This window comes from Bombus huntii, chromosome 13, assembly GCF_024542735.1.
Source record: "Bombus huntii isolate Logan2020A chromosome 13, iyBomHunt1.1, whole genome shotgun sequence".
Lineage (NCBI taxonomy): Eukaryota > Metazoa > Arthropoda > Insecta > Hymenoptera > Apidae > Bombus > Bombus huntii.
Genome location: NC_066250.1, coordinates 2,685,719 through 2,700,767, shown reverse-complemented (window position 1 = coordinate 2,700,767; position 15,049 = coordinate 2,685,719). Strand labels below are relative to the sequence as shown.

At 38.3% G+C, this 15,049-nt stretch overlaps 2 protein-coding genes across 2 annotated transcripts in view; one reads left to right on the top strand and one right to left on the bottom strand.

Annotated features, from left to right (window-relative positions):
- Window positions 1–15,049, bottom strand: part of LOC126872398 (CAD protein) — a 23,006-nt gene extending 7,957 nt beyond the window's left edge. Inside the window, exons 1-13 of the mRNA XM_050632310.1 lie at window positions 14,871–15,049; window positions 14,062–14,200; window positions 13,578–13,863; window positions 12,710–13,026; window positions 11,706–12,276; window positions 11,370–11,603; window positions 10,442–11,086; window positions 9,742–10,294; window positions 9,025–9,400; window positions 8,292–8,718; window positions 7,938–8,136; window positions 7,436–7,587; window positions 7,254–7,358 (exon numbers count right to left, since the gene is read on the bottom strand). Coding sequence (XP_050488267.1) covers window positions 7,254–7,358; window positions 7,436–7,587; window positions 7,938–8,136; window positions 8,292–8,718; window positions 9,025–9,400; window positions 9,742–10,294; window positions 10,442–11,086; window positions 11,370–11,603; window positions 11,706–12,276; window positions 12,710–13,026; window positions 13,578–13,863; window positions 14,062–14,200; window positions 14,871–14,991 — 4,125 coding nt within the window. The 5' untranslated portion in view covers window positions 14,992–15,049. The remainder of the gene's footprint in view (window positions 1–7,253; window positions 7,359–7,435; window positions 7,588–7,937; window positions 8,137–8,291; window positions 8,719–9,024; window positions 9,401–9,741; window positions 10,295–10,441; window positions 11,087–11,369; window positions 11,604–11,705; window positions 12,277–12,709; window positions 13,027–13,577; window positions 13,864–14,061; window positions 14,201–14,870) is intronic.
- LOC126872403 (uncharacterized) lies at window positions 2–7,243 on the top strand. The gene is made up of 4 exons (XM_050632317.1): window positions 2–1,589; window positions 2,617–2,915; window positions 2,996–4,764; window positions 5,130–7,243. The coding sequence occupies exons 1-4, from the start codon at window positions 1,366–1,368 to the stop codon at window positions 5,742–5,744; spliced, it is 2,907 nt and encodes a 968-aa protein (XP_050488274.1). The 5' UTR covers window positions 2–1,365; the 3' UTR covers window positions 5,745–7,243.

The following is a 15,049-nucleotide window of genomic DNA, read 5'->3' as shown; positions in this document are numbered from 1 at the left end:
TTTAAAACATTTATTGGTTCCTTTATTCAGCCGGACAATGTTTTCTTGCAAACTTTTTTTCCCCCCAATAAATTCTTCTTATCGCATTCTTCAAATAGATACTTTAACGTATCTATGCGACGATAAACTTAAAATACATACCACGGGCTACATCGAATTTCTGAAACGATATCGAATCGCGATAAACGAATATTATATCAAAGTTGAGAAATGTAGATACATCAGCGAGAATTTAAGCACATATACCAATCTGAAAAATACATGGTATCTACTGTTTAAAATTGACGAACACGTTCAATACGATATATGAGAATTCATTCGCAATTATTCCGACTGGCACTTTATCCTGCATTAAGATTAGATATATCAATCTTCCTCTTAGTATATCTTTATCTATGACACTCGTCGGATTATATATAATAAAACGATTTTATTAAAATATCTTGTATTTTGGAATAATACGAGTCATTCGACTGATTTTTCATATACAACTACCCGTCATAGCTAATTAGGACATGTGTAAGTTACGTTCACTGAAAAACTCTAGGAAATTTTTGCCGTATTTTATTGTGAAATGAATTTATCCTGTTTTTATGCATACGTATGTTACATATGTCGTAACAAATATATATACACACAGGAGAAACTTTGCTTAATTTCGGTTATTCCAAGTAATTGGAAAATAAACGTAGCGAAAAATATTGACTAACGTGTCGCTCGGTTAAACCGTTCTATCTTTGCATTTTTCTCGATATGCATATTGAAGTGTTTCAAAATTCCCCATATCTCTTACAGGTCGTTACGAGACGATGGGTAAATATTTGAAATTTAGTGCAAAAAAAAGAACAACGATTTAAAGGAGAAGACCTATAAAGGTTCGTTTTTCTTCGGTTTCGAAGACGATGATCGTTTGGAAATTGCGAGAAAACGCTCTAAACGATCTAAAATCACGATATGTTTGTTTCGACTTGTCAACACCCTTGGTCTTTGAAATGTTGAAAAATCATTCTCCAATCATAGCACGCGTATGATATAAGAAAGTCGTGACATTGTTGGTAGAAAACCCGTTCGCGCTCAGCTTACTTGTCGATAGCCGATAGCGAGCGATTAAACCTATTCTGTTGTCTGTTGATAACGATAGCTAAGTATTTATCGGCAGTGGCACCCCACGATTGGATTATTGTCTCATCGACGAGTGAATACGTGTTCTTTGCGAGTTTATATGCGTCATGATCGCGGACGTTGATTCTCCGTTAAAGTGTCAGAATCAACGAATAACGTTTTGTCGTCGGGCAAGGTGACGGAAGGAAGTTTCTAGTTACAGCAAACGATCGTTTTAGAGAGTAATTTCCGTGAGAATTAAAAATGGGAAATTCTAATCAGAAGATGAAACGGAAGTTACGGGGGAAAGGAAACAGGAAGCGTGGCAGCAACGACAACGTTCAAAGTAGCGAGAACTCGACTACAAAAAGCGAGGAATACAACGATCCGGAATTGATCATCTTGAGGAGATCTATCGAACGGAATCCCGAGATGTTCGTATTGAACAATCTCATGATGTGCGTCCAATTCTTTGGAAATTACGAAGAGTAAGATATCATTTTAAGGTTCGCGTACCAATTGTGTTACGCTAGCGTTCTCAAGTGTCTGGACATTGGCTGCAATTTCCAACTTTATCCAGCTGTTGCTCTCTTATTTATACTAATCGACGTTAATTATCGTTTCAATCGATGTCCGCTACCTGTATACGATTGACTTGGGACAAAATCACAAGTGGAAATGAAGCAGCTCGTTACGGAAGCGGAAGTTAAGCTCAGTCGAGACGCGTGCGTGCAGTGTATGAAACGTGGATGTGTGTTGTTTCACATATTTTTCCTATTTTATGAATCGTAGCAGAATTTAACAGAAATGGCTTTACGCTGGTCGCCGCATTGAAGCGTACAGCAAGCGATATTTCTTCGCGTGCGCGTGTCTCGCGCGACACATCGCAAACAGGAAGCTTTAGATTCACAGCACGATAGAAGTAATATTTTAAGAAGTGTCCTATCTTCTCACTTATTACCGAATGAAAATTGATCGGTTGGTTAAACAACCGATTAAATAACTCGCTGATACAATTAAATATAATTCTTCTGTGATTTAATCGATGTTATGTTTATAAGAATTACATAACACAGAGAATATTCTATTAAAAAAAAAAAAAAAAAAAAAATGGAAACTTTCGCACACCTGGAGAAGTGTTTTTGTTACGACCCTTACAATTACACCAAAGGATTCTATTCAAGAGAAAGCATTATATTATTATTATTATTATTATTATTATCCATTATCGTTTATATGTACGTTTTGCACAACGTGAATCGCAAAGCCGGAAGGCAAGAGCAAATAAAGATACGTGAAAGATATATTTTACATATTCGCAGCAATACAGATACTCGTGAACAGTAGCGTATACGTTGGAAAAATATTCTTCCGAATAATCGAACAAATAAGCGAGTCTTTAGTCCTCGATCGGTGCCACGATTACGACAAACTCGATAACTTTAACCGGTGATAGTACGATTTTATCAGTGGTTGAACAGAAAATAAAATCTTATACATAGTGATGTTTTTCAGAGAAATCAAGCAGGTGAAGGAAATTATGGCATCGTCGCGCGAGATGCAAATGAACGAACGTTTGCCTCGTCAAAAGCACGTGCTGCTTCCAGACATTCTTCAGGAGCACATCGCTCGTCACCTCGGTTTCACTTCCATGCGACAATCCTTTAGGCCAACCATCGAACCTTTGCAGCCGGTTCGAATTTTCATGGTTCACGATAACATTGACATCACGGAGGAAGGTTATCCGTCACACTATAGTCATGTGAACGATACAACTGTATATAACATATTGTTGAAACCAACGAAACAACAAGGTAGGTGACGACACGTGGCGTAGTCTGGTTATAAAGTAAAATACTCGAGGGGTAAGCAAATTGCGTTTACATTGTCGCAGGTTCTGTGCAACTGCAGGTTCTTGACAACTTTATAGCGTCGAGGAAAGACGACGTGGACCTAACATCGATAGCAGAGGACGACGACGAACTATACAGCGATGGTAGCATTTACAGTCCAAAATCTCGATCGAATTTATCTGTCCACTCAGTCAGTTCTAGCAAATCTAAACCAGACATGGTTAAAAGCTTCAAGCATACGAGATCTTTGCCTAATCTGTGTGACGAGGAAGTCGGGAATGGTAGCTTTTTACATTCCAATCGTAGTAGGAAAATTGCAGAGGAGCCTGTTTACGATAATGGGTCCTCCGATGCGGAAGAAAGAAAACGTTCGAACAAAAGACCACAGACGAAGGAGGAATTATTGAACCGAGAGAGTCGTCGATGGGAGAAACAAGTGCCGCGACAAAAGATCCAAGGACCGAACAATCAGGATCCCACGAGCAGCAACAGTTCCGGATATCGATCCGACAATTACGCATATAGCAGCGATAGCAGTTGCAATCCGAGTCGGAACTTCAAATTCTCTCAGAGCTCTAGCTACGACGAGCTGGACGAATGTTGGATAACGAACGGAGAGTTTCCGCGTCGTTGTTTCAAGAAAGTCACGTATACGGCCGATGGGAATCTCTACGATCCGAAAACAGAGAAGTTGCAAAAGCTGGATCATCAGCAACGAAGAATTAAAATGGCCTTGAACCGGTACAACTATAATTTGTTTTATATAAGCAGCACTGAGTTTATGGAACACTTTATGAAAGTGTTTATGCGTGGGTTGGGTGAGTTGTTGAATTTTGATCAGGAATCCGTGAACAATACCAAACGAGAAGGGTGCGTGCTCTATTGTGACAAAATCATGATCGCGAAAACGTTGAAGCACAGTAAAGTGGAACAATACGAGATCATCCCTGCAATTTGGTTGGAGTGGCCTATCTGCGCTCAAGAATGGCTGGTGAGGACACGACATACCTGGCCAAATAACAGCGACGTGGAGAAGGTTAAAGACTTTGGATGCTACGTCGTTCCGGAAGGCTTCGTGCCGAGGAATGGAAATATCAATCTCATCGAGGATCTGCAATGGCAGCTGACGTTCCCGGCAGCCGAAAGATACCTCGAAACCTGCATGACACAGGCCCAAATACAAGTGTATTTGATCGCTCTGATGCTTCACAAGACTTTCCTCAGACCTATTTTTGATACTATGTTCGGTCTAACCACTGCTCATATCAGGCACAAATTATTTTGGATGATCGAAGAGAACGCGAACCCATCGAAATGGCCAGATAGTAGATTGGGAGAGTGTTTGTTGGTACTTCTGAATTCTTTGTATTACAACATTAGTCAAAACGAACCTAAGCTTAACGATTACTTCATCAGAAGTAGGAATCTCTTTCAGAGGGTACCCTGTGATCATTTGCTGCACACGCAGAAGCAATTGAAACGCATCACAGAGAATCCGGTAATGTACGTTTTTCATGCGATGGAAAACATTCGGTACAGTAACGATTTCTTCCCGAGGTTGGACTACGAGATGTTACTGAAGATATTGACGGCTGACACGTTGACGTTGGTTAATCCGAAACTGACTCAACACGTTCCCACTTTGATGTATCAAACGTACGATGATCCTACCGAGCAAAATGAAAGATACGATATGAAGGGCTTTTGGGAGACGGCGAAGAAACAAGGACACAAACCATCCGTCAAGTTGATCACCAATAAGTCGTTAATCGTCCCTCGCAAGGCTACCGACTCTATCATCGAAATCGCTGTAAGATCTATTTTCTGATAAGCTGTTTCTATCGACGCTTTTATCTAAAACACTCGCCATTCAATGACATATTTTATTTCGAGGACGTACGTTCTCGTTGTACCGTTTTCGACAGTCATACATATGTATATCACGAAATACCTTTTTCCTCTAAATTGTTATCGATCGAACCTTCGCCGCAAGGACTCTATTCTGAAAAATATTTGACTAACAACGTAATTAATATTTTTCGCTGTATATTCGATAAGGAACAATACTATTCAGTTATTTGTGCTCTGCAATACTTAATCTTATCTGCCAATGATATAGGATGATCTCTGGATTATAGAGAAACTATTACTCTATTTGTCTCTATTTTTTTACAGACACGTTGCGCTGACTTAGAGGGACCGAGGTTGTGCATTCTTTTAGGCTTCTTCATACGGCATTTCATTCAAATTGCCGAACGATGTCATCAGTACCAAGCACATCGACAGAAAAAGATGTACCTTGATCACGCCGACAGGCTATCCATATTACTTTTCGAGCGTCAAAGATATACGGAAGACGCGCTAGCTTATCGCGACAAGATCAAAGTTGTCAGGAAGAAAGTAGCTGTTTCCGAACCAGGAAATCAACCGCCAGATACTCCGGAGAGAAATCAAAAGAAACCCATATACGTTGGATCGTTGAACAATCGTTTCACGCAAGAATCAAATTCGCCGAATCAAGTTCGCCAGAAAATCACTGAGCCAATTCCTAGGCCGAGCGTGAAATTGCCACAAAAACAAGTTAATGTTCAAGATGTTAAAGTAATCGTTCATGAAAGGCATTACGAAGAACCGAACGAATTAAATTTAGAAGTTACGAATGATAAGGTGGCCGCTCAAAGTTCAATAAGCGAAAATCATGTGTCAAAATTGAAAACCAATGAACGTCAACCAAACGAACCGATACTTCGTCTTCAAAAACTTTCAGGAAGTGAATCCACGTACATTTAGAAGCTAACATGCACAACTAATTCCTTCGTTACCTAATAAATTTCTCAACCTTTTGCAAGTAATCTGTAATTTATTGTTATTTAATGTTATTTATACTTACAGATGATTGAACGCGATACTTAATTGCTTATCTAGAAAAATTAATCGCATAAGTAGAAGTCCATTTATCTGGACTAATTGGAGGACGGAAAGTTTACTTAGGGTATCCCAGGTTTCTTTGAACCAAATGGTGTTAGTGTATTGTATAACTATAACTATAAGTACGACTATAACAAATAAATGAACCTCTCGGTTGTTAAACTGATCAGCTACACTTTTTCTCAATTTCTCAATTTCGTTACATAAGTACACGCGATTAACGTGTTCAATTCTCAAGAAGCAGTTCACTTATTTTCATAAGTTTATTCGTAGCAACATAATTGCGCAAACAATAGTAAATTCCAAAGTGAATTTTATAATTGGGATTTGCAATATCATCGCTTATGATTTTATACGATGTATTTTTATTTCTATCCACAGAGTAAGGTAGCTACGTTTTGTGATAAAGAACCTGGGACACACTTTGTAATTAGAGTTCACCAATTTTCCCCACTGCCTATTCGTCTTATTTGTTACATTATGATTGATTACGTCCAGATTAATGGATTCAATCGGCGACTTGTTTAACACTTACGCTGCTATCCTTTATGCGTATGTTGCGTCCATCAATCGTCTCGGTAATATTACTAACGGAATTATGCAGTTTTAGCCTTCATTAGATATTGTAATATCGTGCAATGATACTACGTAGTCATTTATACATATATTTCTGACCGTGATTCATTTAAATAATCTAGAAGTTACATCCAATAGAATTTTCATATTTGCAGAAGAGAAATTCAATTTTAGTAACAGCGAAAGTGTTAATCAAATATTAACTAAAATTCCTTTCTAATAAAAAGATATCTATTATAGCAGGACAAACGTGATAAAATGACATTTAATGTATTCGCTGATGCTAAAATATAGCTGTTCCACTTTTGGAATTACAGTTTTTTTGTCATTAGGAACGACTGTCTTTTAACCTTCGAATAGTATCGTTTGATTATAGATTATTATAATGTTTTGTATCAGATTAGTAGCATATTTAAATGAAGTTAAACATTTCTAAGTTAAGTAATCTAACTCTTTGAATTCTTACAGTTCTCAGCGGTTTAACGATATCAGATAAGAGATAATTAATAATGTAGATCAATGTGGAATGATGTAGATCATATCTATCGCTTCTTTTTGTATATTTCTCAGTTATCTCGTCAACGCGCGACAGTTGCGTTAAAGGCATTAGAATTAAACGATTAAAGCGACGCAACGTATGCATTAATTCTAACGAAAGTATCGAACTATTAGCGCTTAGTATTAAATTAAGTTTTAGGAAATTCTTTTAAGTCAACCATAACACACGTTCGTATGAATTGTAACTGTAAATATTTAAATATATATTTTAAGTTTCTAATAGAGAATACTCATTACCTCTACTCCGTGCTCTGTGTAGAAATCTGCGGTCCCCATGCTGGCGTATAATTTATAACCCATCTTGTGAAGACTACGAATCGAGGGTAACAGTTCCATTTTGTGCTGTAATCAAGAACCACGCTGGGACATTGCACCAATCGTTGATAATCATCAAATGTCTACGTGGCAGAATGAAATACCTTGAAACTTCCAATCGAGAGCAAGATGCCTTTCTGTGGTATATGAAAACCGGTACTCATCATTCCCTTCAAGTAAGCCTCGTACCGATTGTCTCCGAAACAGGCGACTTCCCCTGTGGATACCATCTCAACTCCTAACATTACGTCGGCACCTATACAATCGTAAAGCGTTATTCTTCAGGTTTATATTTTAAGAAAGAATATTTCAACGTCCCACAGGGTCCACGAGGTATTTTCACTTGGTTTGTTGCATGTAGAACATACAAACCATTTATTGAAAAAATAATTTTTTAAAAAAGGATTTCGGAAAGTAAAAGATGACTATAAATCGATATAGACACAGAATATCTAGGCAAAAGCTAGCAAGCGATATTCAATTGGAAACAGTGAAGAATAAACGCAAAATATTCCGTGCATAGTCTTGCAGAAACAATATACCGTGGCAAGATACTTTGTTCGTAGCGTGGCACGAACGACATCGTGTCGCAAGATATGCGCTTACCAGCAAGACGCGAGAAAGAAAATTGTGGCACTTTAACACCGACTTTGCCACATCCAGCAAGTACGTCCACTGGATCTACAGGCTCGCCGACGATCAGTCGCGTAGCCATAGCTACGAAATTATGATCCAGAGTTTTCGACACGAACGGGAAAGATCTTGATACTCTAACGTTGCACTCGATGACCTTCAGCTCGTTGTCCTGTCGGCAAAAGATATGTCACCATTTATTTGTTTTCCTCGACATTTCCATATTATCTTGAGGAATTGACCATAAATACCACCGAATGAATATCGTCGAGCCTATCGCCGCGAATATTTCATGCTGATTTGGAAACTTCTTTCCAAAAATGTTACCTTTGCGATCAGTTGCATGTTAAAGGGACCAGTGACGCCAAGAGACGCGGCAATGGCCTTGGACATCATTTTAATCTTCGTTAAGGTCTCTGCGTTGATATCCTGAGGTGGTGTGACCAGTGTAGCGTCACCCGAATGAACGCCAGCGTTCTCCACGTGTTCTGATACCGCCATGCAAAGAATAATTCCATCATACGCAACTGCATCGACGTCTATCTCCTTCGCTTCGAGAATAAACTTTGATATAACCACTGGATGCTCCTTGTTCACTTCGCTGGCACTTTTCAAATACGACTCGAGGTCGTTATGCGAATGGGCCACGTTCATGGCAGCACCACTCAATACGTAAGAAGGACGCACTAAACACGGATAGCCGACTTCTTCGCAAAATTCGATCGCGGACTTCAAGTTGGTCAACTCCTTCCACCTGAGCGATCATTATATTTACATTAGATTAATACTTTGATTGTTTAGTTCATACGACTACGTGCGAGTAATACTAGAAATGCGATAACTAGACCGCGGACTTTTACGCAGATAATTATATTTTCAAGAACATGGCTAAAAATGTAGGACCTAAAATAGAGATTTGGTTTATTCATTAAATATTATAACATGCTTTGTTTACTTTATGCATATTTCTAAATTATACGCATTCTGTGTATTTTTGTATAATTTTCGTAAAAAAAAAAAAAAAAATAATTCGTCATAAGTTGCATTAATAATGATTTACCTGGGTTGCGAAATTCCAATGCCATCCAACATACGAGAAAATTTGAAACGATTTTCAGCTCCGTCGACAGATTCCGGTGAAGTGCCAAGAATTCTAGCTTGTTGTCTGTGAAGATCCATAGCGATATTGTTCGGCAATTGGCCGCCCATCGATAAAATTATTCCTTCCGGACATTCGTGATCATAAATATCCATCACGACTTCGAACGATATTTCTTCGAAGTACAATCGATCGCTCATGTCGTAGTCGGTACTAACTGTTTCCGGATTGTAGTTCACCATGATCGTCTTTCTTCCCAAGTTTCGTAATTCGCGCAAACAACTAACGGCACACCAGTCGAATTCTACAGAACTGCCGATTCTGTAAACTCCAGATCCTAAGGAAAATGTTATTCGCGATTATTCATTAAAAACATACCCAATTCGCCAATTGTTTTTGACACTCGAACTGCTTTGTCAATAGATAAATTCTACTTCCCCCAAAAAAGTCATTTTTGATAAAACAAGGAAAAATCAACTAAAAAATAATTCTAAATAATTTAATAGTATTAAAAGTTTGTTATGTTCTCTCTATCCATTTGTAAGAAATTAGTGTTATATCAGTAATTCAATAAGAGCCAATCTTACGTTAACGCAACATTTCGTTATGGTCATGAAAAGGAATTTTAGTCTGTCTTTTTGCATGTCCATTTTTTGGTTAAGTTTCTTCATTACTTGCCTATAACCATGGTGTATCCGCCAGGAAATTCTACATCGTGCGTAGTGCCATTATATGTCAAATAAAGATAATTTGTCGTCGCTGGCCACTCCGCAGCAACAGTGTCTATCTGTTTGACCATTGGTCGTATATTACTCTCCTGTCTTTGTATTCTAACTGCTAATTCCGAACTCTTAACCGCAGCTGCTATCTGTTTATCGGAAAATCCAATTTGCTTCGCTCGTAGTAAAACCTCGTGCGATAACTTTGTATGATCTGTACTCTCCAATACTAAATAATAATCGATAATATTTTTCATCTTGTGCAAAAACCACCTGTCTATTTTTGTGAGTTCGTACAATCGATCGATCGTATATCCAGCCTTTATGGACGCTGCAAGGACGAACATTCTTTTATCAGTTGGCTTTTCCAATTCTTCGTCGTTGGGAGTTTTCACGTACGGGTCGAAACCATTGATGTTCTCGTCAACCATCCTCAACGCTTTCTGAAAAGCTTCTTCGAATTTGCGACCAATCGCCATCACTTCTCCCACGCTTTTCATAGAGCTACCAATCTAAAATCATTTTAAGTTTGTCGTTTTTCAATTTTTATACTATGGTTTGGTTCAATTGCGAACATCATCTTGCATTAAATAATTATATCAAAAAAAAAAAAAAAGAAGAAAATTGTACAAATTTATGTACTGGTCTAACATGTATACCTTTGTACTGACTCGTTGAAATTTGCTCAGATCCCATCTCGGTATTTTAACCACGCAATAATCTAGACTAGGCTCGAAACAAGCCGTAGTCTTTCCTGTAACGGAATTATGGATATCCGGCAAACGAATACCAAGAGCAAGTTTTGCGGCTACGTAAGCCAACGGATAACCGGTAGCTTTGCTTGCTAATGCCGAGCTACGGGATAATCTGGCATTTACTTCGATTATATAATACTCCTTGGTGTTTGGATTCAGAGCGTATTGAATATTGCATTCGCCGACAATTCCAAAGTGTCTAATCACATTGATAGCGGTCGTCCGAAGCATATTATACTCCATATTAGACAGTGTTTGACTTGGAGCGATTACGATCGATTCCCCGGTATGGATGCCAAGAGGATCCACGTTCTCCATGTTGCAAACTGTGATACAATTGTCGTACGCATCCCGAACGACCTCGTATTCCACCTCTTTCCAGCCTTTCAATGATTTATCGATGATCAATTGAGTCGAATGAGCGAACGCCTGTTGAGCGAGGTTTCGTAGTTCTTTCTTGGAGTTCGCGAAACCGGACCCCAATCCTCCAAGAGAAAACGCTGCTCTAGCCATTACTGGGTAGCCCAATTTTTCTGCTGCATCTAATGCCTGATTGAAATAATAACAGTAATAGTATTGTAAATAATAATGGTTATAATTACTTTTCAATTTCCAGAAAAATCAATAAATATCCTCCTCTCAGTGAATAATCAATTGAATATCGATAATGAATAAACTGTGAAATTTCAAAACTCAGTGAATAGATCGTACTTTCGATAGCCTGTGTAAGAATCTGTATTTTCCGAAAGTATAGATCGCCGAATATGGGCTCTCGCAATTCAGATCCGCCACGTCACATCCGAATTAATCGCGAGACTTGCGATTCTCTTACCTCTTCGATAGAATAGACCGCCGCACTTGGCGCCACGTTTTCATTGATCTCCGCGATACGTTCTGCGAAGATCTTTCTATCTTCCGTCTCTATGATCGACTGTATAGGCGTTCCTAAAATTCTGATATTATATTTCTGAAATACTCCATTCTTCTCGAGTTCAACGCCACAATTGAGAGCAGTCTGTCCGCCAAATGTCAAGAGGACACCATCGGGCCGCTCCGATTGTATTACCTGAAATATTCAAAGACATAAAATCCTACGTCCACTCGGAATACATCAAAATTTGCCAGAAAAGAAAAGCGACTGCTTTGTAGAATCAATATACCAATATACCTGTTCCACGTATTCCGGTATAATCGGCAGAAAGTAAACCTTATCCGCCATGCCTTTTGACGTTTGCACGGTCGCTATATTTGGATTGATCAGTAACGTCTGCACGCATTCTTCGCGTAACGCCTTGATCGCTTGCGATCCGGAATAATCGAATTCACCCGCTTGACCGATACTGAGACCACCCGATCCCAAGATCAACACTTTCTTCGGTCGTATAGGTAAACCTATCATGTTGTCGCTACTATAGCTCAATTTTTTAATAAGTCTTTCCTTCATAGAAATTGATTGTTTTTTGCTCGCATTGTCGATCACGGCTTCCAAAAATACATCGAACAGGCATTCCAGATCTTGAGGACCGGCAATGTGTTCCGGATGAAACTGAACCGAAAAGTAAGGAAGCGTCGAATGTACGACACCTTCGTTGCTATTGTCGTTGGTATTGGTGAAGAGTGGTTCCCAATTATCTGGTAATTGTTTTGCATCGACAGCAAATCCATGATTCTGTGAGGTCATGTAACAGCGACCGGTTCCGTGATGCGTGACTGGTTGATTGTGACCACGGTTGCCGTAGCTATACATAACAAATGTATGTAACACAAGAATTTTTCCACAAAACGGAACTATTAAGTAGATATAATTCGCTTGCGTTTTGTTAAAAGAGCTATTTATACAATGAAGAAATAACATGTTTAAACCTGTAAACAAATTAATTATTGAATCGAATAGTAGTCCGAGTAAATAAAAATAGGAGAATAATTCATTTTATACGAAGGTATAATACATGAAAGTATTCGGACACTTGTACGGATGTATTATGAATGTATATACGTAAAAAAGTTTTGCATGCTAAGTGTTCAAATACTCTCGTAAGTCAGCGTAACATCGTTTTCCTATTAGCGTGTGCTAGCTACTTTTGAGAAAATAATAGGATCACCCAGACGAGAATTGAAACGGTATACTAATCGCACACTCATGCAATTAGGGGCAAGCAGAAGAATACATACTTCATCTTATATGTGACGCAACCAGCGGCGATGCAGAGCAACTGATGACCCAAGCAAATACCAAAAATCGGTTTTTGTATGTCGGATTTCAGGATGGATCGAATACTTTCCACCGTTGTTTCGCACTTGTTCGGATCGCCTGGTCCATTGCTAAGGAACAAGCCGTCGTAAGTGGCATTGTTTAAATCGTAATTCCAAGGCACAACGTCTACGCGAGCACCTCGACTAATCAAGCATCTCAATTGATTGTACTTTAGACCGCAGTCTATTACGCATATGCGAGGATAACCAGCGGAATTGTATGTCCTTTGTACAGGCTGAAATTCAATGATCGATAATCAATTTGAACGGAAGACCAAAGGCTCGGAGTAGCTTTGAAGTTCGACCCTTTGCTGTCTAAACAGCATTCGATACCTTATCTCAAATGGTTCGTATTAGATATCATAATTTTTTTTAAAGTACATTGAAAATCACACGCATGAAAAATGACCGAGATCGAGTATCGAGTGTCATATAACTGACGTAATATCGATTTTCAATTTTTAAAAAGTTCTAAACTAGAATAATTTAAATTATTTTATATTTTAAATTTTAAATTTAAATTAAATTAAATTCAAATTTAAATTAAATTAAATTTAAATTTAAATTAAATTAAATTCAAATTTAAATTTAATTTAAATTTAATTTAAATTTGAATTTAATTTAAATTTAAAATTTAAAATTTAAAAATTAAATTAAATTTAAATTTAAATTTAAATTAAATTTAAGTTTAAGTTAAAAATAGAAAAAAGGTTTGTACGTTAAAATAAAAAACGGCGAAGTGAAATAAAGCGTCGAATTCGAGGGGACAAATCCTGTTGTTGCGTACCTGGACCACTTCCGCGACGAGATGTCTGCTGTTCGGGTCCGCTATCGGAGGAATCAAGGAGGCAACGGGATTAGAAACTGGTGGATCGAACACGATTCTACCTAATATAGTGCCTTTCTCTCGAATAATCTTTGTCAGAGCTCTGGTATCGATTTCGTATATGCCTGGTATATTTTGTTCCTTCATCCATTTGGACAGTGTCCTGGTTTGCCGCCAATGGCTCGGTGTTTCGCATATCTCACCGACCACCAGAGCAGCCGCCCAAATTCGATGAGATTCGAACCAACTGTAATGGCAAACATGTTTGTTACGATCATCGATGCTAAGAAACTTATCTATTTTTAGATATTCGTAACAACAACAAACTGAGTATCGAAAAAAAATCAAGGTAGTCGCGAAAGGTAAGATTTTTTAAGAATGGATTTCCCAACGAAATTTCTTGCTCTAGCTACTAAGTAGCTGTTATTACTTTTAAACCTCTTACTATGGTATTTTATGGTTGTCCACCTCGTCGTCAAATACTCCATAATTTCCAATTATCGGATATGTCAGCACTAAAATTTGAGCGTGGTAAGAAGGATCTGTGAGTGATTCTGGGTAACCCACCATACCAGTCTGAAACACTGCAAAAAATGTATCAGTGCGGATAGTATATGTTTGTATACAATGTTCCATACAAAAACTCTAGCCGTAACTTCCCAACTATACAAACACCAAACACCAACTCTCTTGTAATTAGAGACAACGCTTTTATCTTCGATTTGATCCACTGAAATACGAAAATCCGATCTAAACATACACGACTATGATTTTAAATCGTCGAATATATTTAGAAAAGCAACCGAGTATACATTGTACGAAATGAATTCACACAAAATTCTAATAGGATGAAACTTGAATTTTTATAATGTGTACGAATATAAACATCGCAGTGAATGTAAACAACGTTATCTTTGTATTCTATACGCAAACATATTTTCCGTATGAATTCTTCCAGAACTAATACCGAACATGCAAAGATAATCTTCTCCAGTAAACGATAAGCTAGTACATGCTATGGAATAGTCCCACGTGGCTCTTTAATCATCCATTTTCACAAGGCGCATATCGTTCTTCTCGTCGAAGCGTGAAAACATAATCATATGGTAGTCAAAAGGAACGACGATCATAATGCTTTAATTAAAATGAAAAGTACGACGAAAGGGAGACGACGACAGTCGAAGCGATCGTTACAAGAATCGTGCACGTGCTACATATTCAACCCAATGGACGAGCACGTGTTCCGACACTCACCTATTTCACCATCAACCGGTTTTTCCGCGCCGAAATGTCTTCCCGCGAAGACAGAACCATCTTCGAGTAAAAGATAAACTGTTTTAGATATAGGATTAGAAACGGTCGCACGCTCAGGCATTTTTCAAACTCTTCACGGAGTACCGAGCGTGTTCTCGACCCGCTGAACACTGCTCATA